At 36.3% G+C, this 26,817-nt stretch overlaps 1 protein-coding gene across 3 annotated transcripts in view; it reads right to left on the bottom strand.

Annotated features, from left to right (window-relative positions):
* Positions 1-26,817, bottom strand: part of SLC36A4 (solute carrier family 36 member 4) — an 88,773-nt gene that overhangs the window by 20,461 nt on the left and 41,495 nt on the right. For 2 of the 3 annotated variants that reach the window (XM_064719009.1, XM_064719026.1), the window contains one exon: positions 24,910-25,079. In XM_064719009.1, the coding sequence (XP_064575079.1) occupies positions 24,910-25,079 (170 nt within the window). Of the gene's footprint in view, positions 1-23,940; positions 24,327-24,909; positions 25,080-26,817 lie in introns of those variants that run through there. The other variant, XM_064719017.1, reaches the window with a different exon arrangement.

The raw sequence follows: 26,817 nt of genomic DNA, 5'->3' as shown, positions 1-26,817 counted from the left end.
CTGCTTAGTTGAGACTTGACTATGTAATGTATGATGTAGCAGCTGCAGAACTCTCACAGTCAAACACTCTCCAAATAAACACACTTCTTACATCCTAAGGGTTGACACAGTAACTCTTTATAAAACTAGTGGAATAGAACTCGGAAGTTCTGGTCATCTTTCAAGCTTTTACCAGGTTAAAGACAGAAAAAAAGGTAAAGCTCAATGAGGTTGTTTAATTTTCTTCCAAAATCCAATTCAATATTTAGGCAGCAGCTTGAGAATTAATTTAGAGACGAGACTGATTCTGCTTTTTCTGTTCCCTTATAGATCACTCTAAATTTCAACTCAAGTAACTATCTAGTCTGTACCTTAAAGAAGTCTGTCTAAGCACAACTGCCAATAGCACTAATGCTGTCACACACATCCAACAGAGAAATCTTTCTGCATATTAAGAGACACAATTCATTTGTTTGCTCAACAGGTTCATATTCAAAAGTTATAAAAGCTTTGTAGCTGTTTATATCAAATACTTTCACCTATTTCAAATAAACAAATAAAAATAATTCAAATAAACTTAGAGGCTGTGGCCCTTCATAATCATGTATATTCATTATGCTCTGTGGATGTTCTGTAACTAACCAAATACTTTATGGTACTGGATATTAAATAGTCTAAATCTTACCTAGTTTCATGTTACCACATTACTGTGCAGACTGGAATATTTATGGTTGGCCTTATTCAGTTTTGCTAACAAAAAACCCCAGAGTGTGAGACAAAATCAAAAGCATTATAGTATGACCTTAGAATACAGCAGTTTGCACTGATAATTGTTTTAATGGATCATTTAAATGAAAAAATTTGAAATTCTAGGAAGTTTCAAAGAAATTTGATTAAAGTTACTTCACAGTTGCCCCAGATGTATCCTCAACTGCAGAAAGACTGAAATCAGTGCAAAACAATTTTATCCAACTGATTTGCTGTGGCCAAATTTTTCCAACACAGGCATTCAGAAATAGTCAGTATTAAACCTCCCCAATATTGTATCTGTGTGTTATAGCATCTAAATTATCTGACTTCTTTCCTCACAGCCTGACCACCTGCAGTTGTATAGGCCAAACTAATGAGATAAGCCTCACTGGCATGCTGCACCAAAGTATCAGGCTGTGTAAATCTGAACATCCCTATGTTTTCATACAGTCAAAGCTAAATACTCCTTAGGCACCTCATCAAACCCTAAATTGCTTCCTATGGATAAACTGAAATTAAAGATGACTTACATGTATCAGCACAAGGATAATTCACGACAAGTGTCTGAATGACAGCATTTAACATAAGTGTCAGACACACAGCAGCGTGACTTGAAGAACAAAAATAAATCCTCCAAGATCTGCAATATCCAAGGATAGCAAGAGAAAAGCACTGGAAAAAAACCTGTCTCATACACATCTAAACTTTCTCAATTATATGTTTAATATTTGAATTTTTTATATTTCGCCTATTTATGGAGATCAAATTCAAAGGTATATTTTCCCAGTTCTAGAGAGTTGAATCTTTGGCTGTGTAGACAAATGAAGGAACTGGAACACTTCATCCAGCAGTAATGAAGTCAAAACTTGAAATGCTGAAGTAGAGAGATAGTGAACATTTAAACAACGGAGTTAATTAACATGCAGATCAGACAGGTGATGAGAACATTATGAAAAGTGATTAGTCTGCACTGGGAGAAAAGAAAATGTAGAAATACAGTTAGATTTACTGGAGGATGATGTTTCAAAAATTCAATTACTAAAATCCTGACAGAATTGGGCAGGAAATGAAAAATAAAGCTTGATAAGCCTATTTATTTTAGCTCATAAGCATTTGCTTAAAATGAAAGAATATTGCTTCGTACTCCAATAGACTTTTGTGATTTTGACTTGGGTTAAGGTATTAGTCCCATTCCATGAAAGGTATTTCAATAAATGTGCAATATTTTATAAGAAGACAAACCCCCCCTTCCTATGTTACCTCTAACAGGGACAGATGAAAGGACTCCAAACTGCAGAAGTTCAAAATAAAGTAAGGAATGCATTAGGCATCCTTACTGTATAGATGAATGTTAAAGGGCCTGGTCTTGAAATCATAATATGGACAAACTCCTGCTTTTCACTGCCTTAGTGGTCTATTTGTGAGAGTGGGAGCTCTTATGTTAAATCTTTAATGTAAGTGCTTTTCACAAATCTTTGACAACCAGAAGAGTATGTAGGCAATGTATAGATTTGTATATATAAAATATCATTTGCTCTTTTGATAACAGGAAGGATCAGACAATCTTGGTTTCATGATTTCATAATGTCAAAGCTTCATAGCAAAACTACAGAATACAAAATAACACAATTTGAGACCAGACTTGAATACAAAACTGCATGCTGCATTTTGAATGTGCTTGACTGTTTTCAAAAAATATCAAATTTTCCAGGTCAAAATCCATGCAATTTCTCAGCATTCACACGAGCATATTGACAAAAATGTATTTAATCAACAGGAATAAAAGGCTGGAAGAAACACTACGAAAAATCATGACTCCTAAGTTTTATTTGAGGGCGATTTGGTAAATGCTCATTTTCTAGCTGCAGGATTTGATTAAAATGTAACACTGAAGTGTAGCATATTTATCATTTTCCTTCCCCTTTGCTTCAATCAAAAAAACCTAAAATCTCATGCCCCACTTCCAACTTGAGTAAGCATCTATACTGGCAGCTCCCATCATCACACCACTCACACTAGCTTTAAATAACTTCTTTATCAACCTTAGAAAGTTTAGTCCTCCACAGGTGTTTGCACTAAGTTCTGCCTTCCACAGGTACCTTAAAAAGCCAGTGCTATGGGCTATCATGGATTTCCTTCCCATCTGAGTATGAGAAGAATGAAGTTTCCACCACATTTTCCAATGTAAATGGAAGCCTCCCAATTAACTTAAATTAATGCAGTGATAATTAATACGCAAATGATACACACCCATTCCCTCAGGATGCCACAATTCTGGGGTTTTCTCTCAACATAAATGTGATGAGTACTAAATACTAAATCTATTTCTGTTTATTATGAAGTTTTTTGACCAAAGCAACTCAAGAAACGTCTCTGCTTTTAGAAGCATTATAGTTAGTAAGCACTGGGGTAGATACATATCACCTGTTTCTCTCTCATCCCTTTATTTGCTCATTTCATCTACCAAGACACAGAACTTCACCAAATCAGCTTTTTAGCTCCTCTGGAATAGGATAAGGTAGGAAAATTATTTTGTTTTGATTATAGTTTATTTCGTTTTGTGCAGGAAAGATCTGTCCATGATTATTTCAATGTCCAAGGTATCCTTTATCAGCTAAAGTAGATATGCTTAGAAATCATGATTTTTTTTCTCATGATTAGGAGTAAGAAATCCCTGGGAAGATTTTCAGTTTCATTTATTGGTTTAAAAAGCCTGAATTAAAAAATGCAGTAATGATGCCATAGATCTCAGTACATAATATGTTTCTTGCAGCATAATAATTCCTAACTTGAGTGAAACAAAAGATCTCACAAATAATCTCTAATAAATGTCTTTTCTAACTTGTTTATGGCGTGAGGCCAATGAAGACTTTTACGACATTAAAAAAAATCACAGTATGAAATACTACAGAACCATTTGGAGAACAAGGGTTTGAAATGAACAGTTTCACAGAATTGCTGAAAATCTCTCCCCAGAGAACTTCTATTGATAATTCATTCTGCTCCTAAAACTCACAATACAGCTCTGCTTCAGCACACTATGGGACACCTCGCTTCTGTGGTTTCTTCTCCTCTTTGTGTTCCTACAAATTGAGCAATCAGATGTAAATCATCACCATCCTTCAATTTTTGCACCACGTTTTGTTCTCCTAACTACTAAACAATGTACTGTAAATTATTTTGGGTTAAAGAAATTTGTTGCTGCTATTTTCTGAGAGCAGGCTAATTTGCAAACCCAATAGTATTTTAGAAATCTTTTATCTATTGTAAAAGTGATGTTTACCTAACTCATGTTTGCAAGGTGCTCTACAATCATAATGCATGTGAAGTACCAGCATCAATTTTCCGTACTGGAATTGCCTTTGGAAAATTGCGATTTTAATGTAATTTCATCACAGTATTGCAAAAGTAGAGAGAACTCAGCAATCTGTGACTGAGGCACTTCAATCCTCACCATTTTAACAAGACCAACTATCCTCTTTGTTGTTTGTCATGACCATCTGACAAAACCCAGTAACTGTCAAAAGAATTAAAATCCAGACACTTCACCAGAAAAGAGAAAATAGCAGTATTGACTCTTCATGCAATGAAAAGCAGACCACATTAAGATCTAGTTACACCACTAGAAAATGAAAGGAGTTTTCATATGCCTGAGAGTACATTCCTGTACCAAGTTTAAGTGGGCTGAATTTGGAAGACTGATTCACTCACAAGAAGCACCTCTATATACCATTTGCGTCAGATATTTCATGAAATATGCTTATGTAAACAAAACAACCTTGAGCATGTTTTAGGTGTATTTTTAAATGAAATGTTTGCGTATTTTTCTATCTGCAGTCACGTATTTCAGTTTGGCACTTATTATCTTGTTTCTCCAACTTGCTGCTGTAACCACTGCTTTGCCTGTGTGAGAGGTCACATCCCTCAAAGCGGATTTGAAATTGCATTTGTCCCCTCCAAAGAATGCTGATGGCAGAGATGCTCCTAATTTTAGCATAACAGGGAAGTATCTAGTGTTGAACTGAATGAGTCTGGTCTTGTGATTTAAGCTAGATAGGGTAGATCTGTGTGACTCAGAAAAAATTAAGCTAAAATGCTATGGAGTTCTAACATATACCAAACCAGCAAATTTTAAAAGTTTTTATGTATGCAATTTTGAGTCTTTTCTGAGAGATAACAAGCAACTCATCAGGAAGCTGTAACATTTTCTGGTAGTAAAATATTCCTAGTTCACTCTTGCAACAGCATCTCTACTGCCTACATAAATAGCAACTAAAGGATTCAGCTCCAGAACTCATTTTTGCCTATGGAGGTCTCAAGGCAACAGGAACCAGCAGTTAAAAGAAAAATATGCTATGGAAAGGGCAAAGCATTACCCTCTTTAAGAGGCTGGGAGAAAGAGCAGCCTAGAGCAGACCAGTGCTATGGAGCTCCAGATCTAATGGCACAGGAACATACAAGCAGTGTGTACCCACTCTTCACTAGCAGGAACCACTCAGAAACTACAAGCACTTGTAAAGCATGATAGACATGATCCAACACCTGCAAGCACTCTGTGAGAGCTAAATCCTTTTATTATCTCTGCTGTTCAGTCGTGTATTGATTTTGAAAACATTTCCAAATTACTGCAAAGCTGAAGGATCAAATCTATCTTGTTAGCTATGGGTGGATGCTCCAAATTTGCTGAATAACCTCACACTGGTAATGCTCCTCAATGACAGGTATCAGGAACTAAATAGTGAAAACAATATTCAAACATCTACTGGATGTCAGAAATGTCAATCACCACTTGCAATCACCAGTTTTCTTCAGTTACATTTGTTGTGTGGCTCGGCACTTCAGAAAATGAGATAAATGTCTAGATCTAGGCTATATTAATTGCAGGCTTTCATTCCTTAAAATGCTATCATCTTACAAACCTGGGCAATAAATAAGGAGAATTTATCACTTAGTCACATTCTACCATATATACCTTACTATTTGACTGGCCATAAATATGAAAACCTTTTATATTTACATGAGGAGTTTTAAGGAACTGGCTATCTTGTGTCCTACACCTCTTTCACTAATAACGATGTTTTAACGATGTCGCTCTATCTATCAAATGTTCCACAGAGTTGTGACTCATAATCTTATACAGGAAATACTGTATAAAGATTTAAAAATACAGGATTTTAAAATGTACTGCTTTTTCAACTAAATCTCATATTTACTCTTCTGAACATATCCTCTTCTTTATTTCAAATGTCTCCAAGAGTTAAGCTGAATTTTTAAAGTATTGCATTAGCTTTAAGAACAAGGAGAACTGAGATCTAAAGAAAATTTGCTCTCAAAATGCTTAAATGCATTTTAAAATTGTATTTTTAAATGCAAAGGATCTACACCTGCATAGCTCACGAACATACTGGTTGGTGCATATTTGACTAAGAGCCACAAAGATGATTCAAAGATTGAGTATTATTCATGAGAGAGCTGAGAGAGCAGGGACTGTTCTGCCTGGAGAAGAGATGTCTCAGGAAGACCTTGTCATTGTGTACACTTACCTCATGGGAGTAAGCAAAGAATACAGACTCAGAGTCTTCACAGCGCTGCCCAGTCAGAGGACAAGAGGCAGCAAACAAATGCTGGCACAAACTGAAATACAAGAATCTCTTCCTGAGCGTGAGAAACAACATCACTGTGACAGTGGACAACACCAGAGCTAGTCACCCAGAGGAGCTGTGTAGTCTCCATCCTTGGAGGTACTCAAAAACCACCTGAGCAGGACAAAAGGGCTCTCAAGCTCCTCCGGGGTGCCCTCCTTCCTACCTCCACTGTCCTATGACTCTAGATTTGCTTTCATGTCTTCATGAAAAGACTGTTTTGTTGTTTATTTGTATAATGGAACTGCTTCTATACAGGTACTATTTATCTAATTTTTTCCAGTTGATTTTTTTTCTTTTTTTGTTGCTGTTGGAAGTAATGCCTGGAAGGGTGAATAAAGTAACACACATACTGTATACACAAACAGATATATGAACAATTCAAAAGTTCAGTATTTTTCAGAAGTAAAAGAAACCCATATCAGCCTCAAATAAAAACATAAATATGTTTTATGTGTTTTTATTTGCAGCTGATACACTGTATAAATAAATACAATTTGACCACATAAAGGACATAGAGTTGCACAGACAGATTAGAAGAACATGACTAATTTAAATGGCAATACTGAGCATAAAGTAAGACAGAATAAAGGTTGACTTCATAAAGTCTAAACTGAATAAGTACTTGCACAAACTTGGCAATAAAAGCATTTACCTTTTTCAGTGTGACATTATAGCTAATGAAGGTTTAAGGGACTGCATATTTTCACTAATCTGATTTTTTATACTTATAAAATAAACAGTGAAACAATTTAATCCACTAATGTAATGGATTTTACACCACACAAGAAGAACTAGAAGACTTTCCAAGCTTGTATGACTGTAAATTATGTGCAATTCTCAAAGACAGGCACTGTGAATACCAGCATTTTTAACAACACAGAAGTCTGTATTTTATACTGCCCTAGATATCCTGTGTCTAATTATCTCCATACTAAGATTCTTTGTAAATGACCAAAGAGTGTTTCTTTCTCTCTAGAGCCTGAACCTTCCAAGGTCATTAACTGCATTGTGAGAACCCCACACAAAACCAAAGTAATTGCAATGAGTCACATATGTGTTAAATGGCACCAATTCTCCAGAACTCCAAAGAACCTAATGATTAGGACATCTCTTGAGAGCACTTGGACAAGCAAGTAGGTGGCAAGAATATAAGATGGTAACAAAGGAACATCTAATTATCCTAGTATGGATATGCATCACAAGCTCAGTGGCCATCCTCTACAGACAAGATAAGGCACAATGCAGACAGTGTAAGTACCATGTTTTACAGCTCTACAAGACAAAACATACACACTAGCATTGCTATTTCAGGCAGAAAAGATGCTTTTGATGGAGAACAAGGAAAACAGAAATAACTCTTTGTCCACATTCAAAACAAAACAAAACAAAACAAAAAAAAAAACAAAACAAAACAAAAAATTAGATTTAAGGTTGATGAAGCCTCAAATTTAACATCCCGTTCCTAACAGTAGAATGTAATACTCAGTTCTTCCATTAATACATCATATCCCAAGAGCACATGGTAATATGAGTACATGGGAGAACATTTTACAAGTCGGGAACTGACAGAATGAAGGTTTCTTATCCAATCAAAGGGAAGATTCTGTTGCTACAAAAAGTCGGTACAGAATTGCATGGTAAATAAAGTATCTGATATACTTCAAGTAAACTTTTCCAACAGTAATGCATGCAATTTGTCAGCATCCATAGCAATATTTTAAAACGCAACTTAATTAAACATATAAGCCATTAAATATTATTTTGCTGCAATCAGAAAAAGTCCACAGGCTTTGTACACTCTCAGAGAGCACGGTCTCTGGATTTGTCTGGACCTGTATTAGCCTGTATTTTAACTGTGAGACCAACTCTTTAGCCATCAAACAGTCAAACTGACTTAGTTCTGAGATTAAGGTACCTCTTAACAATCTATTAAGTTCATGTACCCACTGAGCAACCTTCTATTTTGTACAGCAAATTCACATTGCATATAGCTTTTCTATCATAATTAACCTGGGCTATCAGCGTTAGTGTCATTGTATCTGGACTACTAACAACTGCATTGTACTTGAATTATACTCATATAATATTAGGCTTTATTAATAAAACCTTGCATCTGTGTATTCTGTTCTATCTTAGCCCATAGCAAAATGGGCTGTGTAAAAAAAACCCTAAGCAGCAAACTTAGGAAAAAGTTGTAATTTGAGATTTTAGCCAAACATATGTATTCTTATGTGCTCTGTTCTTGTATCACAATAAAGAAAATGTTGATCATAGAACTTCAGTCCTAATACACTGTTTCTTTAACAAAGTTACAATACTGCCAATTTCAGAAGAAACCATCAGATTATTTGATACTCATCCACAGCAGTTTGTCATTTGTACTAATCCACTTCCACACCTTCTCTCGCAGCTCGTTAAACATTTTTCCTCCTGACACACCATCTCACCTACCCTATGTCTCTTCTCCCTTCATAACCATGAATGTCTTTCACTTCTCTAAAACAAAGATTCATCTTTTTCCATTCATTTTCAGGAAACTGCTACCGATCCCAGATTTGTTCAAACAGCTTATCCTTCAGGATCTATAAAAACCACACATTTGAAGCCTCAGTCCCAAACACTTAGTTCACTGGCTTGGGATTGGGTCAAAGGCCAGGAAGATTTGCCTTTTTTTTTTTTTAACTAAACATCTAATTAAAATTTTCAGTTATTTAAGGGGTTTTTTTACTACATATTGATTTATAAGCATCAGCATTTAGAGAACAGAAAAATCCCTACAATTACATTACAGTTTTCAGCTTTCTCACATGAAGGTCACCAGAATAAAATGGAAATGGATAAATAATTGGAATTTGATCCATAAGACATAATTAGCACCTGATTATACAGCAGAGTAATTAAACTAAACTTAACTGAGATGCTGCAGCATGTCTGCCACTCCCAGCAATGTGCAGTATTAGCCTGGTCTTGACTAGGGTCTCTGTCTTCTTTCTGTGCTGTGAAGGCACTGTCTTTAACAGGACTCTGCATTTGATATTGAAATATACTTTTTACAAAAAAAAATCTCCTTATCATTTAAAAAAATATTCGCCCGTGTCCTGGACTCTAGGAGTACCCCACCACTTACAGACAAACTTCAGGAGAGAGAAAATCCCTGCACTATGGAGATGTGAACAATACTGTGGAGGACCATAACAGTTAGGAGTCATTCCCTAGAAATACACAGAGTGTCTTTAGTACAACACTGCAGCAATGCCTGACATTTCAAAATCCAGGCTGAAAACCACCACCATACATACCCCATGAAAATCCTGGAATGGATGGGACTTGATGGCTCTGATAACAGAAAGCCTCTGCTTTAAATGCTTTGGAAAGGAAATCCAATCACATTCCCAACTTCAACAATTGAAAAATCACTTCAAATGCCTGTTAAAGGGAAAAGTTTTGTTTGGTTTTGAATTCTCTGCTGCCTCTTAGAAGGATAAAAAGCTATTGCCTGTATCTGTAAAAGATCACAGAAGTTTACCCACCATTTACACTGCTGTAGAATATTTGTTTCGTACTTACGGAAATCTCAGATCCTGACTGCCACACTTCTAAATGAGATATACAGTTGAAAATTAAAGGTCTGAATTTGTTTGTTCCCAAAAGCATAAGTACAACATTGAAACAGACTGTCCAATTTGTCTCTTAATTTCCAAATAAACACAGGAGACAATGCAATTAAAATTTGGAATGTAGAAGCACACACAAAAATCAATTTTTGTTCAGAACAACAAACTATTTGAAACTGTAAAGAAACTCAATCCGAGATAATCAGTGCATGCATTGACCAGCTTAGCACATAAAATACTAACAGCTATACCAAACTGCTCTAGTCTCTCCATCTGTGTGAATGTTGTTGATTGGAGCTTTCTTGGGATCAGAAAGAAACATTTCCAGCACCACCAGCACTCTCTCATTCCTGGAGACAATGGGTCTCCAGGAAAAAATGATGGCATCATCTTTCTCCTGCCATTCAGCTGCTTGGCCCTACACTGTGTAACCCCTCCCTGCAAAACATGCCTTTCCTGCATGAGCTCCAGGACCTCCCATATTCCCAGTGGCTTGTTTTAAGCTTTGCCATCATCCCTCCTCACTGAGTTAGAGGTCAGGCAGACACATCACCTGCTCTGCAGCTCTCTGCAGTGGTGCTGCAAGCCAACCCCAGCACCCAGCACTGGAGAGCAAATAACATCTCGCTCCTTTGCGTCATAGTTTGCACCACTACAGTTCCACGCTGATTAAAAAAGCTGTGATGAAAACCAAATTGCAACCTTCACAAAAGGCTATGGAATTATGAAATTAAGGGAACTAGAATTATATACTCAATTACCCAATAGTGTTATTTTAAAAAGCTGCCATTTAAGGAACTCAATTCTAAATCATGAGCTGTAGTAAATTACTTCATTGTACATACTAGATCAATTTAAGGTCAAACTAAATTACATTTTAAATAACTCACTGGTCTTCGAACAAGTCTCAAGATTCTAGTGCAACTTTGGGGTTCTAAAAGTAACTAACTAGATAATGAAATTATCAGCTTCAAAAAGTTCACGTTCATCTATAAATAAAAGCTTAAACATTCTATTCAATTCCTTTGCTCCAAAATTCAAACAGTACACCATGCTCAAAAGTACTCCAATGCAGGAGTAAATCAGCACAGAAGAACGTCTATCAAAATAGAGAAAAGCAAAAAACAGTTAAGTTTTGTTTTGTAAACCTACTGGTTCTAAGGTTGGAAGAAATGAAAGAAGCTGAAAATTATGTCCAGTTTTATAAATTCTTATGCTCTCAAAATGCATTATTATTACCAATTATTCAGTTAATATCTCTGCAAGTGAAATCCTTATAAATATTAAAAGTCTTTCTCCTTCAAAATTACTTTTCCCTATGCTTTATTTTAACAGTATGACAGAGTATTTTCAAAATCATTGATTTTTTTATATTAGGAAACTGAAATTTTACCTTAGGAAACTATTTCATTCTTGTGAAACTTCAATTTTCCATGGTTCTATGCACACAAGAGAAATCAAATATTTAATACTGCTGCACAGTGTAGGGATTCCAAACAAATGAACTTCGTGATGAGAAAATGGCAAAAGAAACTGGGAAGTTAGTAACAAAAAGAGACCTTGGAAGGACATGCAAGCACAATCTCTCTCAGGCCCTCTCAACACACACAAGTAGCCAGTTGAAATTTTAAACAGCCCAGACAATACTGAAGATCACGTTATGAGTTCCAAATAGAGGACAACAAAAGTATAAAAGTTTTTTTTAAAGAGCAGGTGTTTTCAGCAATAGATAATTCTTATCTTTTCATTTCCTGTGGTCCAGTGAATTACATCAAACCCCAGGTAATACTTTCCTAATGTTCAGTATCCCATGCAGGATTTATGGTTTCACAAACAAAGAAGAGCGAAGTGATTCTTGAAGCAATTACTGACACCTTGTGCACTGTCCAACTCTAAAATATGCATATCCCTCTTTGGTAATACTGTCAACCACTGGCTTCTATAAAGTCTCTTCAAGGTCCTCTAATTTCATAGTTACCTGAAGTGCATCAGTGAGAAACACAGTATCATGGCTTTCCTGATTCAGCCAGGGAATTGACACCAGCAAGGGATTTATTTTATGGACTCTCTCCATAAGCATAAGTATCAGGACTCTGTTACTTGCACATTTTTTAAATCAATTTTAGAATTTCACTTAAACTTTAAATACCACCTTTGCAGAAGCTCTGTCACCAGCCACTGGCTTTCAGCAGAGCTGCACTATGGATTGTGAAGACTAAAGAAGCAGAACATAAACTTCTCACCCAATTTTCCCCAAAATATTTCCTGCATCATTTACAACCCCAATAACTAGGAATTTCTCAATGAACTGACTAAACTATAACCCCCTCCCAGTTAGTAAAGTACAGTATTAACTTATTTGTGCCAGTATTTTACTATTTACAATTTTTTCTCTATTGTACTCACCCACTGCCCAATATCCATTCATGCAGTACCATTTTCAAGTACAAGAAATTTGTGGAAGGAGAGAGGTATGCTAAACTGCCTCTGGTTGAAAAAAAAGAAAAGCTATGGGTCATTCCTTCAGATGACAGTGACAAAACTGAAATTACATGGGGTTTTGTTCATGACTTCAAATATGCTTGATGTATTTGCTCCCTATTATCTAACTTCAAATTTTTCTCTTTCATACATACATAGTATTAGTACACACACCATCCAAATTCTCCAGTGTCAGATAAAAATATCGTTGGAGGCATCTAGCAAGTGGTTTTCTGGAAATTTATTGATATAAATACAACAGATATTTTAAACAGGTCACAGGAAAGTAGTGTGCAAGTAGGAGAAATACATTTACTGCAAGAGAAATGCAGGAAGTGCCTTGGTGCTTTAGTGCCTGAAAAGCTGCTGTGCGACTCACCATCATTCAGGGAAAAAGGCTAACTAGGAGTTTAGCTATTATACACGTTTTTTTGACCCCAGCTATTATTTTGGTCATTTCTAGTCTTACTCCATACATTGTAGCCTATAGGAATGCTCACCTACTCTCTACTGCTGTGAAAGACTCAATGAACCTGACTTTATACCAGAATGGTATAAGGGTTGGCCTCATAAATTTTCTCTGTAATGTTTTGTGGTCTGCATAATAAAAACACAGGCATATATCTGAATATATATAACAGTCCATTTTGTTGCATAATGCATTTTGCAATGTTTTTTCTGTGATATTATTAGAAAAAATTATTTTGATTCTCAACTTGTGGGATAACTTTATAGCTGTACATAAAACAGCAGGCAGCTTTATGGAAATGCTAAGCCTTTCCAAAACACAGAACAGCAAATATTAATGACATCCTACATCAAAACTCCTTCTCCAATCTTCTCTAAAGCTTCCAAGGAGGTTCAGCATGTCTAGTGTTTGCAAACACAACACTCAGAAAACCATCTTTAGATGAACTATTCTGAAAGTAACTGTACCAGTTTTTCTAGGATCTTCATTTGCAAAGTGTAGCTCTTCCAAGTGACAGAGCTGAATAACTAAGTTACAAAAAAGTTAGCCATAACTTCTCTTTGTTCCCTTTTATCTAAGAAAGAACTTTCAATAACAAGTAGAAATGAAACCTTGACTGCCTAAGGGCTTGTTATTATGTCTCATGTGCGGGCAATTGAGAGGGGCAATATTCAGCACTGAGAATTGATTTTGAACTTGCTCCATGAACTTGCTCTACATTCATGGCTTTCAGATTTAAGTTGGAAAATCAAGAACCACAGGACCCAAGATCCTTTTGAGAAACCTTCTCATGGTTTTTATTATACACAGTCCTTTGTTCCAAACTAGCTGAAGACTGATTATCTCTGGTGAATTTAAAATGTTACCCTGCACTTTGGTAACCAAATCAGTAATACTGTATTCTTGCCTTATATTTTGCTATCAAGTACTTTTTTTTTTGTATTTAATCATAGCCATTATTTCTATTGTGCTTATCCCCTGTAATTTTATGTTATATAGAATGACAGTTATTTGAGCTAAAACAATTGCTCACAATAATATGTGTGTTTATTTTTATTGTGATTATTGTCATTCCAGTTCCCTCACGGCAAGAGCAGGGCACTCTACCTTATGCATATGCACCATTTAGTAACTAAGCTGTTCTTTTCCTTGGGGTTCAACCAACTACTGATGACAAAACAAAACACAACTATGCATAGAATGAAAAAGTAAATGAAATTAATAAGTTATCTTCTTACTCCCCTGATAATTGCCAATGAAAATTGTAAGAGTAACACAGGAAAATAGCTACTGTATTATTTTTGCATGGAACTATCAGATTTCTTTTCTTTTGGCAAAGAATGGCTTTTAAAGACATATACATTTACCAGCATGTGTTAATAAGAAACTGACTCCCCCAGAGCTGAATGTGGGCTGAAGTGAAAGAACACTTCTTTTTCTCCACATACTCTCTCTCACCCAAATATGTCCTTGTCAAAATAGAGTCCAGAACTGCACTGACACTTAAACCACAGAAAGCCAAGATTTACATGGCAGCAAAATGATGCCCTTTGCCTTGCTTTCTGACAATTTCACTGTCCTTTTGGTTGCCAGTGGATACTGAGTTCATGGCTTCAGAAACCTCTGGATAATGATTCCAAGATACCTTCCCAAATTTTAATGTGTACTTCTAAGCCCAGCACTATTTTAAGCACAATTTTAACTACTTTCCCTTTGATGGATAAGAGAAGAGAGACATAGCACCTTCCAGTACCTAGACGGGGCTTACAAGAAAGCTGGACAGGGACTTTGCTCAAGTGTCTGGAGTGACAGAACAAGTGGCAATGATTTTCAACTAAAACAAGGTAGATTTAGATTAGATATCAGGAAGAATTCTTCAAGAGTGTAGAGAAGCACTAGAAGAAGTTGCCCAGAGAAGTTGTGAATGCCCCATCTCTGGAAGTGCTCAAGACCTGCTCTAGTGTAAAGTAATCCTGCTCATTACAGGGAGCTTGGAACTGAATGATCCTTAAGGTCCCTTTCAACCCGAACAGATGTAAAGAGATTGTATGAATGCTAACATTCTTTTATACCAGGTATAAAAAAATTACCTTAAATATGAAGTATTGGAAAATGCCTCCTAACATCAGTCTTTCCAGTTTATGAGAGTACACCAACTGCAGGTTTATTATGGCCTGCTTGTACTAACAGGTGGAACAAAATATGTGTAGGAAAGGATCTCTAAAACTCACAGACAAAAGAATGGCACCTACAAGATCCAGCTTGATAAATGCAAGACAGAAAAAAGCAAATTTTAAATACACAGATAAAAGAGCAAGGATAGTAACTTGCTGGATTCATCTTTACAATCAAGATGGATATGCCCAACACTTCAGGTAATCTTCTCTTTTTTGAAGTAGAACCACCAGAGCTACATGGGACAGTAGTTCCTTTCAGCAATTAAAAAAAAGATATAAAGTTGTTTCTAAAACAGTGACACATGGAAATGTACCTGGGATACCCCAAAACATAAAGGATTCTGGTTACTTTTCTCCTACTGAATAAATGTTAACACTGCCAAATAATTCATAGTTTCTCCTAATTCCACAGCACACTCTCATATGCTCGAAAGGCAGGTTAATTTATTACTGCTCCACAGTTTATTTGGCACAAAGATGAATAGGAATTATATCTTAGATATCCAGCTCAACAGAGCCACAAAAATGAGTAATTTTAGTTTTCATTCATGATACTTTAACCTTTCCTTAACCCCAGCTAGCTATCTTGCAATTTCTTTCTAGCCCATTAATCATTATTTTGACTTGAATTTGTTAAAAATTAGCTAACTGGGAAGACAGGACTTTAATTAATGCAATGAAGTCCAAAATTACTACCTCTTTTTTCTAAAAGTAATAAATCTAGAATCTGTGCTTCTGTAATCAAAAGTTATTCATGTCTCTGAGCTGCATGCTAATTCTACTGGACACTTCCACAAAGTAACTTCTAGATGGCCACCTTGAAACAGGATCAAAATGTTAAATCACAATCCACATACACTTAGAATGTACATTTAACTGAACAGTAAAACTGAACAGTAAATTCTTCCAGCCTAGTCTATATGCTTAAGTACCAGGTCTTAAAATTAAACTCCTGCAATATTCTCAGTGGTCTACTTTGCAGCAAGCATTTGAAATAATTCTGCCTTCCAGCAAGAAATATAGTGTGTAGCTATGAAATAGGGATAATTAAAGTAAACATAAACCACATAATTGCATAAACCACATAAAAGCTTCCTTCACCACTTAGACTTTAGATTTGGAACACATTGTGTCAAGTTGATTACTAGTCATATAATAGTAATGGCTCATTTGATGCATTTATACTAATAATCCTCTGGCTTCTTGTCTGATATCACAGATTAATTATGTCCAATAATTAAAACAAAAAATGAAGGGAAAGGCATAGAAACAAAAATGGAAAAATAAATGCAGCAAAGTTATAAAATATAAAGTTTATGGTTACTGAATAAGTAGTGGATAAACACAGAATGCGAGAGTGAGAGGCTTTACAAAAAGAGTAGAAATGGGAGGTTGAAATCTGAAAGGTCACAGAAAACGCAACCAGCAAGATCATGGTGAGGTACCACTGAGTGGAATAAAAAAGCAGTAAGAACAAAAACATGGCATCTGATCTTATTCCAGCAAAGACAAAGACACTTGTGGAGGGAAATGTTGATTGAATAATTGTAAACACATAAATCCTTCAGAGATCTGACTTTGAATGAAGGAGTCTTTATTAAGGAGGTTCACATTAGTTTATCAGGACAGCAACATGATCTGAGGTATCTTTTACTGAAGGAAGAACTTTAGCTTCGATAACCTTACCACAACACCACATGTTCAATAAGAACAACATTCAACCTCAAAGAACAAGACACAGAATTTTTGACATCACAACATTATTGTGACAACAGAACAGTTTTATCAGTGAGCATTACTGCAAGTCAAAACACAGTATGTTCCATTTCTTGCTTAAGGAAAAAAAAACACAAAGTAGTTGAACAGAGAACAGGGGGGTTGTGCTGATCAGTGAAGCCAATCTGCTCTTTTCTGACTGGATGCTAGAGCTAGCATGATGAAGAATATGGAATTATGTGCCGTGGTGGGATAAAGAAAACCAAAGAAAAGACAGAAGATACTCTACATTTGTAAGCAGTAAGATGTTAATTTGCCTCACATACCATAAAAGTATATTGTTGAAGTATTCTTCTTTCTCTCCACATCCCCTGAACTCTAGAAAACAGCTTTTCTGTTTGTGCCTGACATTGCAAGTCAGCCCCAGAAAAACTTCCAGGTTAAAAAAAACAAATCTAGATAGAATAAGGTTTGCAGGATACAACAGGAAGGAACAAACTACTGAATCTTTGAACGTGGGGTTGAAAACAAAAGGATTAAAAAGTGAATGGGATGCCATTTGTGCTACAGGATCCTTAGATTTTCTGCAGCAGTAAATTAATATTGCTCATAATCACAACTTCTACACTGAGGGACCTTATCAAGTGAAAATGTACAGATTAATATTCGACACTACTCAACTCAGATTATCCAACTAAGCAAAGCACATGTTATTACTTTTGGTATGTCCATGAACTCAAAATACTTTTCAATTCTGTGTTGGAAGCAGACATATGTCAATGTCCTGAAAAAAATGGGGAGATTTTTAAAATGCCAAGCACTGTTATCTCTTTCCTCTTAACTGTTCACTAATAAAGTGATGTTTTTCCATCTGCTGAATCCTTTACTTTCCCCTTAGGAAACTCTGGATCTTAAAGGAAATTTCAAGTCTATGAAGCACTGAATAGATGTAAAATGCATAAGGGGTACATACAAAAATAGCTGCTCCACTCAATAAGCATGACAGAAAATCACTGGCTCGGGTATGACATTTAAGAAGAAACCTGATAAATGACCTTCTCTTCTAAGTCAGTTCATGCATAGAAATATAATGGGCTAAAATAATGGAGAAACACAAATTCATGAATTATTGAAATATTACAAATAAAGTTCACTTTCTATGAGCTAGAGAATATATTTTTTTTTGTTATTTGGACAAAGAATTTTCACATCACCACTTCACTATATTTGTAAGCACACAGATGGAAAACAGAGTGTGAAACTAAAAAATAAAAGCAGGCTTGATTAGCTTTAAAATTATTGTTAGAAAGGGAAAATGGGATTTAACTGTAGGCAACTGAGCATGATATTCAGCACCACTTCTCACTCTTCCTGAGAAGAATTCATCATACCAAATGCTGGATGTATTTCTCACCTATATTCCTTCAAACATGCCAAAGAAGGGAATAAGCACTTCTGTGGTCCAGTTCAACCTGTCCAGAAGCAAATATGTAAACCAGATCAGGAAAATTGTGCCATTCCAAGCACCTGCTCCTCTCTCTTGCTTCCAGAGAGTCTAGCCTGGAAAACTACTGCAGCTGCAGAGGTGCAGACAACAGAGTTCTCCATGCTAAATTAGACAAGTATTAAAACACAGAACACTTTGCAAGTTATGCCAGGCATGACCTCAAATCTCCAGAGCAGTGACTGACAGGTCAATTTACACTGTAAGTAGTATTAGGAACATTCTACTTGCACTTCACCATAAGTGAATACAATTTACAAAGGAGTCTTCAAAAAGGAATCATAATTTTAAAAAAATATTAATAATTAAAAAGTTAATGCAAATAGTTTAAAAATTAAAATAATTATTGCTCCAGAATATGATCAAGTACTTCTGAATACATGAATGAATTGCTAAACTACTTGTTCTTTATCTGTTTTGTAAATTATGAACAAATGTCACAGAACAAAAATCAGGCAAATTTCATGACAAGCCCTAAATTACTTTTAAATTTTCTAATTACAAATCTTTCAAAATTGTCCATTTTTCACCTCAATCACAAATCATAGAATCAGAGTCCCAGAATGAATAAGGTTGGAAAGGACCACAGTGGGTCATCTGATCCAACCTCCCTGCTCAAGCAGGGGCATCCTAGAGCACATGGCACAGGATTGTGTCCAGACAGTTCTTGAATTTACTGATTGCCCAATATTCAAACTCATACTTTTCTTTCTTTCCCACAAAATATTTTCAGAAAAGAACTGTACTCCAAAATCTGAAGCACAAAATCAAAATTCATTCAGAAACCTAACTAACACCTGAACAGAAGAAATCCAACATACACCATAATAATTTTAAAAAAACCCAAACAGATAAAGCAGAGCTTGTTTTAGCTTTTCAGGAATTTACTTTACAACCTGAACTTTCTATATACAGCTTTTAAAATATAAAATTTTGCAATGATGAATACTAACATTAGACCATTCTGCTAGTCTCTATGGCTTTATTTGGAAAATGTATTCACACATTAATGTCTCTAGAACAATGAGTAGTAAGAAACACTTCTGTGGTTTATTCAAATAAATCATAACATTTACCATTAATCATAAGCCACAGATTTCTAGTATCCATATACTAAAGCTGGGTAAAAAAAGATTTTAATGTTTGCACTGCTAAAAAGAACATTAAGTTACTGCATGTCCATGAATTGATGCCTACACCAACGGCAACCCATAAGACAATTGGTAATGGCACATCAATAGAAAGGACTCATAATCGGGATATATTAACCCTGAAATTAAGAACTTTATTCTTCTTGCAAAGATACTCAAAAAGGTTGAAAAATCTGATTTCATGTATCTATTTCTCATGCCCAAGCACATATCAAAAAAACACCCAATGATCATATCTCAACTTAAAACCACAGTACAGAATTTTCTACTTGGAAGCAAGAATTATAGCTCATAGCTCCCCATATCCAAAAAAGCTCCAGGTAAAACCCCAATACACAGCGGGGGAACATTAACTGAATTAATCAAATATTTGATTTTATTCCTTTGATAATTCATAAACAATTGTTTTGTGTTAAAGCCCACTCTGATAGACCTGTTAGCAGTCCACACAAATATTTTATATCCCATCTGGAATTTTCCTAAATCACTAATTTAACTATTCCACTTTTCTGTCATTAATTAGCCAACTCTTATTTAAAAAAAAAATAATCTGTGTCTAATAAATGATACATAAGCGTCTTCTATATAAATGATTATTAGTTTATCCTAGGAGTATTGCATTATTAGACCTTAAAACTCCTTCATGTTACCTCTCTTGGAGCTACTCTAAGCAAGTATTTTATTGGCACAATGTCAATAAACGGTGTAAGACATCTGGTAAACATAATTTTATCTTGTGTCTAATTGTTCAGCATGAAGAACTGTTCTTTCCTGAAATCAGGTACAGTTCAAATAGGGAAATATTTAGAAAATGTAACTGATAAGCTCAACTGAAAAATGCATTTATTCTCCTCTTGGTAAAATTACACACTAAGCTCAGACTTAATGGCAAGCAGCTCAGTAACAGCTCCGTTCATGCTCAGCTGGATCAGCCCTTCAATTAAATTTCTTTCATTTCAAGGTAATAATCAAAGCAGCTGACAATTCAAGTGATATCTCCACATCCACATGCAAATACAGTATTTCTTAATTTACCTTTTAACAGGAAAACCATGGATGCAGGAACACAGCCCTAAATTAAGCTATTAAAAGAATAATATTCTAAACTTCTTGTGCAGATGAAATATACTATTAATGCTCAACTCCAGTTTTCTCCATTATACTTGCTGATATTCTTCAGCAGCTACCAATTCACAAAAAAAAATTCTTTCACTACTATCTTTAATAAATCAAACACAACTTATTCTTCAAAAATGAAAGTAATGCTAGAATTGTTCCTTTCTATTTTATTCCCTTACTTCATGGATTTGCTGCCACCTTTTCAGATGAAGTATTTTCTCAATACTGCCTTTTTTTTCCCCATACTTCTTCCAACACATCCAGCAAGCAGATTTAATTTCAGTGTCCTTCAGTCAGAAGACATGAGGAGGCCTTTGCTTTGAGATATTTACATTTTCATTCTAGAGGAAATTTACAGTCTTGCCCCATCCTAAATTTTTGACCACAATTCTTACTGTGAGGCATCAGAAGTGAGTATGTCTGATGCCATTTAGCATCAACACTGACTAAAGCTTAGCAGATCATCTCTCAATCTCCAAGTTCTCAGCATACTTTGAAGCTTTTAATACAGGAGGAATTAATTGCTAAAGCTGAACAAAATCTCTCCAAATTTTCCCTTCCCAGAATCACTAGGATTTCAGTACAAGTGAGCAAAAGAGAGTAAAGAGCTCTCTTGCTCATGATGTAACAGCAGTTTATTTCAAGCAATGGGCATAACAGAATGATTTGTGTAAAAAGGGGTTTTTTCTTGCTCTCTGAGACAAGCTGACCTCTGGAAAGATAAAACTTACAGCTATCTACATAAAAATATTAAATGACCTTTTAACAATTCATCCAGGATGCCTCAGGAGCAAACTAAAAAAGCTTCACACTTTATCAGTTAATCCCAGTGTGCTGCACATACAATCCCATCATGTAACAGGCTTGGCTAAGAGCTGAACCTCAGGCATGATGCCCAACCTTCACCCAGGCAGATGTCGCAAACACAGATCCTAACTATATTTGTGACATGTGTTTTAAATATGTAAAATCAGGGTAAATACTTCCAACTTTATAAAAATTCCACCCTGACAAATATTTCAAAGCACTGAGGTTATCTGACATTCAAATACCACAAATACCAAGGCAGTACCCACACAAAGTTGCACCTGCATATCTCTTCCAGCATTTTCCAAATCCCATGAGGACTTTTGTCCTATTCCTTCTATTTTCCTGCATTCCTAATTTCTAACTTAGCCCACCACAGTGATGCTTAGTCCAACTTTCAATCCTATTTCTGCCTAGCTAGCTATACATCCAGCTCCCACCTGCTTTCAGCATCCACCAAACCCAGGCTCCAGCTCTAGGCTGGACTTTGAGCACAAGCTTAGCTTACTGCACCACTCAGTGCACCAGGTGCTCACCTAGTTTATAAATAATGGTTTATGTCAGGATTTACGAAGTATGGTGGGATCTTCCAACCCGCTACACCATCTACAGTGAAATCCAAGCAAAGATGAAGAGATGCTTGTCTCTTGCAAACAAAACAGAAAAAAGCTGAAGAAGAACAGGGAAACCTAAAAATGCAGAACATTCTTGTGATCATTCTCCTGCAATGCTAAGTGTCCAAAAGTGAGCAAGTAAGTAATGAAAAACCCTAAGCAACAATGGCTCTTGGGTGTGTGTTACATCCCCAGTCAGTTGCCAAATCCTTACTTAAAACAAACCTTATCAGACAAGAAAAATATGACAAAAAAATAGACTCCTGGTCTGCTTCTTGCAAAAACAGTCTCTCATATACTCCAACAATAAAACAATGACATAACTTTTGAGTAATGCAAAATTCCCAAGAATTAGTAATAAGTGATTTTTCATGTCTTCTCTTCAAAAGCTAATGGGCTACTAGCACCACAGCTGAAGTTCCTCTTCTCAAAGAGCTACTTTCAAGCAAGCAGATTTCCTTTAATCAGTGTATGACCTCTGAATGGTCCAGACATTACAACATACTCCGTCACTGTTATCAAAACCATTTAATTTCTAAAATTCAATTGAAAAGGTTTTAGATTTTTACTTTCTATTAAAGAAACACTTTCTGAATCATTTTAGGAACAATGTTCTGCAGTCAGACAAAGTGCAGCTAAGTGAAAAGTGGTGCTATTTAAATTAATTCTGTTTAAAACCAATGCTTCAATGAAAAATGAAGATGAATGTAAGCATGAGAGCTTACACAATTGTTGGCGAAAAAGTATTATAGCTACTGCATGCATACAAGTTGTAGAAACCACTTGGGAAAAACCTGAAATGCCATTAGGTTAATACAACACATCACACAACAGCTCGGCAAATACCAAACCTTTAAGAGCAAACTTTTAATGTTACTTTTTTGTGCCTTGCAGCAAACAATTTAATATCCTCAAATATCCCAGTAAGACCCATAACACTTCAGCAGCTCCATTTCAGAGATTCATATCACAGGTAAGTTGCAATGGCATACACTAGGTACAATTTTACTATACACATTTTTTTCAAAGACATAAAGGCAGAGCATTCTAATGCTACATCTTTATATATATATAGCTATATCTTTTGTATATATGTATCTTTACATATATATAGCTGATTTCCTTTCGTTTTCTACTTTCTTTTCTTGGATATTGTTTCCCAGTTTTCCCTTTTCAGACTGCCCAGAAATTACAAAAGTTAATGATAAAATTAAGGAAAAACCTATGGCTGAATAATATGAAGTAATTTATAATTTTCCCAAGTCAATTAGGGAATTGTGCCTTTAAGCCTGTTCACCACTGGCTATTCTCATCAGACACATACATGGAACTACCTTTCACCTATAAATCCTTGAAGCCTTTGGCTGTAAGCAACAGTTTGGATATACAAGATTTTTAGCTTTTCAAATCTATTGTGATATCATTACCAGGGCAGGTGATAAGGAGCACATAAAGGGCATGAGAGATTGAGAAGTCAAGGGTGTCATGACAGCAAGGCGTGGTTAGGACTGGAGATCTAACTGGTGACCTTTTAGTGTCCTGGAGAGATACTAAAAAGTGTTTTGAACCTTGAAGCTTTTTGATCTAGATGTCTCTCAAGTGTTACAAGAGCTATTCATCTGTCCTCAATCTTAAAATCTTAATGCCTTGATCACCTGAAATAGAACACAGGCTGTATGATGCTTCAGAAGACATGTACTTCATCATTCAAGAAAAATTTGGGTTTTCTTTTTATTTTGTTAGTTTCACAATACAGACGTATTTTCAGAGCTGCAAGTTATTAGATTGATGGTATTTCCCTTTGCTTACTGTAGTAATTAAATTGCACTGGCATTAAACTGTTTTTCTAAACAGACTTGACTTTAGGAAGGTCTCACTGGATGTCAAAGTCTTCTTTTACAACAATCCTTAGGTGTCATCCAGTACATTAGCTACAGCATTCATCAAGGGAATTGAGACAATAAACTTAGTTAGTACCTTCTCTTTCATCAGTACTTTCCCCTAAAACACAAAGTTTAGCATTTTTTTTGCTTATTTATCAGTTTTGATTGCTTTTAAGATATTAACAGCTTATTTCAATACAACTGGTCAAGTCAAGACAGCTTTGTACTCAAAACAATTTCTTAACAATGTCTTTGAGAAAAGGTTGCTATGTTATTGAGCACTTTGGCTGGGAGCTGTAAAGGCAAAGCTGAACTTCTCCCACAGTTCATTATCTTCAGGAGTATTGATTCCTGGATGAGACCACACTCACCATCCAATGCCAGCTCTGCTGACTCCTACTAGCACATCTCAAGCAGCTGTGAGAAAGCAGGGACACAGTAGGAGGGAAGATTAGGGGACAAGCAAGAAAAACAAGAAAAGTAACAGGCAGTGAAGGTAGAGATGCCTGCCTCCAAAAACTACTTTGGAGCATTATTCTAAAATAAGTGGCACTTCATTAACTCCATGACCAGGCATCAATGTTTGCCAATGCCACCTTTTGGCTACAGACCCAGCATATCCTTAGGCTTAATCCTCAGATCAACAAAACAGAAATGATTTCTCCACAACAAGCATGTACTGAAGATCACATAGATAAATGCTGACAAATCTCAGCAATGTGCATCTCATTTAAAAAAATTTATTTGAGAAAGGTTTATTTTCCAGTTGGCAGCTTTAGGGTATTACCAGCAAAATATATTGTTGTCAAATAATCGGTCAAACCTACTAAAACAAATGCGGTTAAATTACAAATACAACATTAGTTTCATTTGTTTGTGAAAGTCAAAATGTCAGGTTTGCTAGCCTCCAGAAAACTAAACAACAAAACATATATTTAAATAAGCAGGTCCCAAAAAATGTAATAGCAAGTTTTTTAATGGATGTTCTGCACATACTTACAGGTTGAGCAGACTAGTAGTGCTCTCACCACAAGCTCACTGAGTAACTTCCACTTCTGCCTCACTCTGGAGGTGACAACTGGAGCCAGAATCTCTGCAGGGACGTAGAACTGAATCGAGTATGTCACAAAAATCCCAAAGGAGTACAGAATTTTTACAGACTGATACAACCTGTTGAAAACATTTACAGTCATGTAAGTATGTAAGCTGCAAATTCTTCATAAAAAATTCGCTTGATAACGGCCCTAAGGAGATACATATATATGTATATATGATTTTTTTTCCCCAGTAAACATGAATATATTTTAACTGCCTAAGAAATTGTAGAAGATAAGCCAACTAGAGTAAATCTTCCAAGAAAGGGCAGACATTCTTACCACTGTTACTTGTGGCTGAGTAAACAAATGATAAAGGGCTATCCATGCCTCCAACAGGTTTAAATTTACATATATTTTTAATTTGTGCTGCATTAATTACAAGCATTTGCCATTACTTGCAGTGAACTAACAGAAATTGAGTCTTTGTATGATTTTCTTTCTATGGACATTATAAAAATCTTGGGTGAGGGCTTGGTTCATTGCTTCAGTCCTTAAAAAGATGTTCATCTGAAGCAAAGCCAACATCCTTATTGATGACATGGATGAGGTGATTGAGTTCTTCATCAGTAAATTTGCAGACACCACTAATCTGGGAGCATGTGTCAATCTGTTGGAAGGTAGGAGGGCTCTGCAGACAGACCTGGAATGCTTGGATGGATGGGCAGAGTCCAACAGGATGAAGTTTAATAAATCCAAGTGCTGAGTCCTGCATTTTGGCCACAATAACCCCCTGCAGCACTACAGGCTGGGGATGGTGTGGCTGGACAGTGCCCAGGCAGAAAGGGACCTGGGGGCACTGGTGACAGCCAGCTGAGCATGAGCCAGCAGTGCCCTGGGGGCCAAGAGGGCCAAGGGCATCCTGGCCTGTGTCAGGAACAGTGTGGCCAGCAGGAGCAGGGAGGTCATTCCTTCCCCTGTACCCAGCACTGGTGAGGGCACACCTTGAGTGCTGTGTCCAGCTCTGGGCCCTCAGTTTGGGAAGGACATTGAGACACCCGAGCACATCCAGAGGAGGCAACGAGGCTGGGGAGGGGCTGGGAACACAAACCCTGTGAGGAACGGCTGAGGGAGCTGGGGGTGTTTAGCCTGGAGAAAAGGAGACTCAGGGGTGACCGTGTCACTCTCTACAACTCCCTGAAAGGTGGCTGTAGCCTGGTGGGGTTGGTCTCTTTCTCCAGGCAGCAACTGACCGAATGAGAGGACATAGCCTCAAACTGTGTCAAGGGAAATGCAGACTGGATATTAGGAAAAAATGTTTTACAGAAAGGGTGATAAAGTTCTGGAATGGTCGGCCTTGGGAGGTAGTAAAGTCACCATCCCTGGATGTGTTTAAGAAAAGACTGGATGTGGCACTCAGTGCCATGGTTTAGCTGAGGTGCTGGGGCATGGGTTGGACTCAGTGATCTTGAAGGTCTCTTCCAGCCTAGTGATTCTGTGAATGCATAAGTAAGAAAATAAAAAGCACCAGCAAGTAGGGAAAGAACAAATAGGACCTGGATCTCTGTGTATCTCAAAGCCTGGCAGGGGTCACTTGAACATTCTCTCTTTGAGTATCACAGTCTGTATCTGCATTAGTAAATAAAATCCAGGCAGGACTGCTTTTGGCCCTTTATCCTGTGACCAAATGGCATGGCAAAACTTTTATCTGTACAGCTCAGCTTTTTTCCACGATACTTTCTATGATTCTATGATATGAGGAAGAAAAGAAAAATAAGCTTCAACTAAAATTACATTTTGACTAATAGGTTTGAAATTATCTGTATCAAAGCTTTGGCCATCACTTTACACAGGTCAAGGAATCTCCAAAGCCA

Source organism: Zonotrichia leucophrys, chromosome 1 (genome assembly GCF_028769735.1).
Source record: "Zonotrichia leucophrys gambelii isolate GWCS_2022_RI chromosome 1, RI_Zleu_2.0, whole genome shotgun sequence".
Lineage (NCBI taxonomy): Eukaryota > Metazoa > Chordata > Aves > Passeriformes > Passerellidae > Zonotrichia > Zonotrichia leucophrys.
This window is presented reverse-complemented; position numbering and strand designations above follow the sequence as displayed.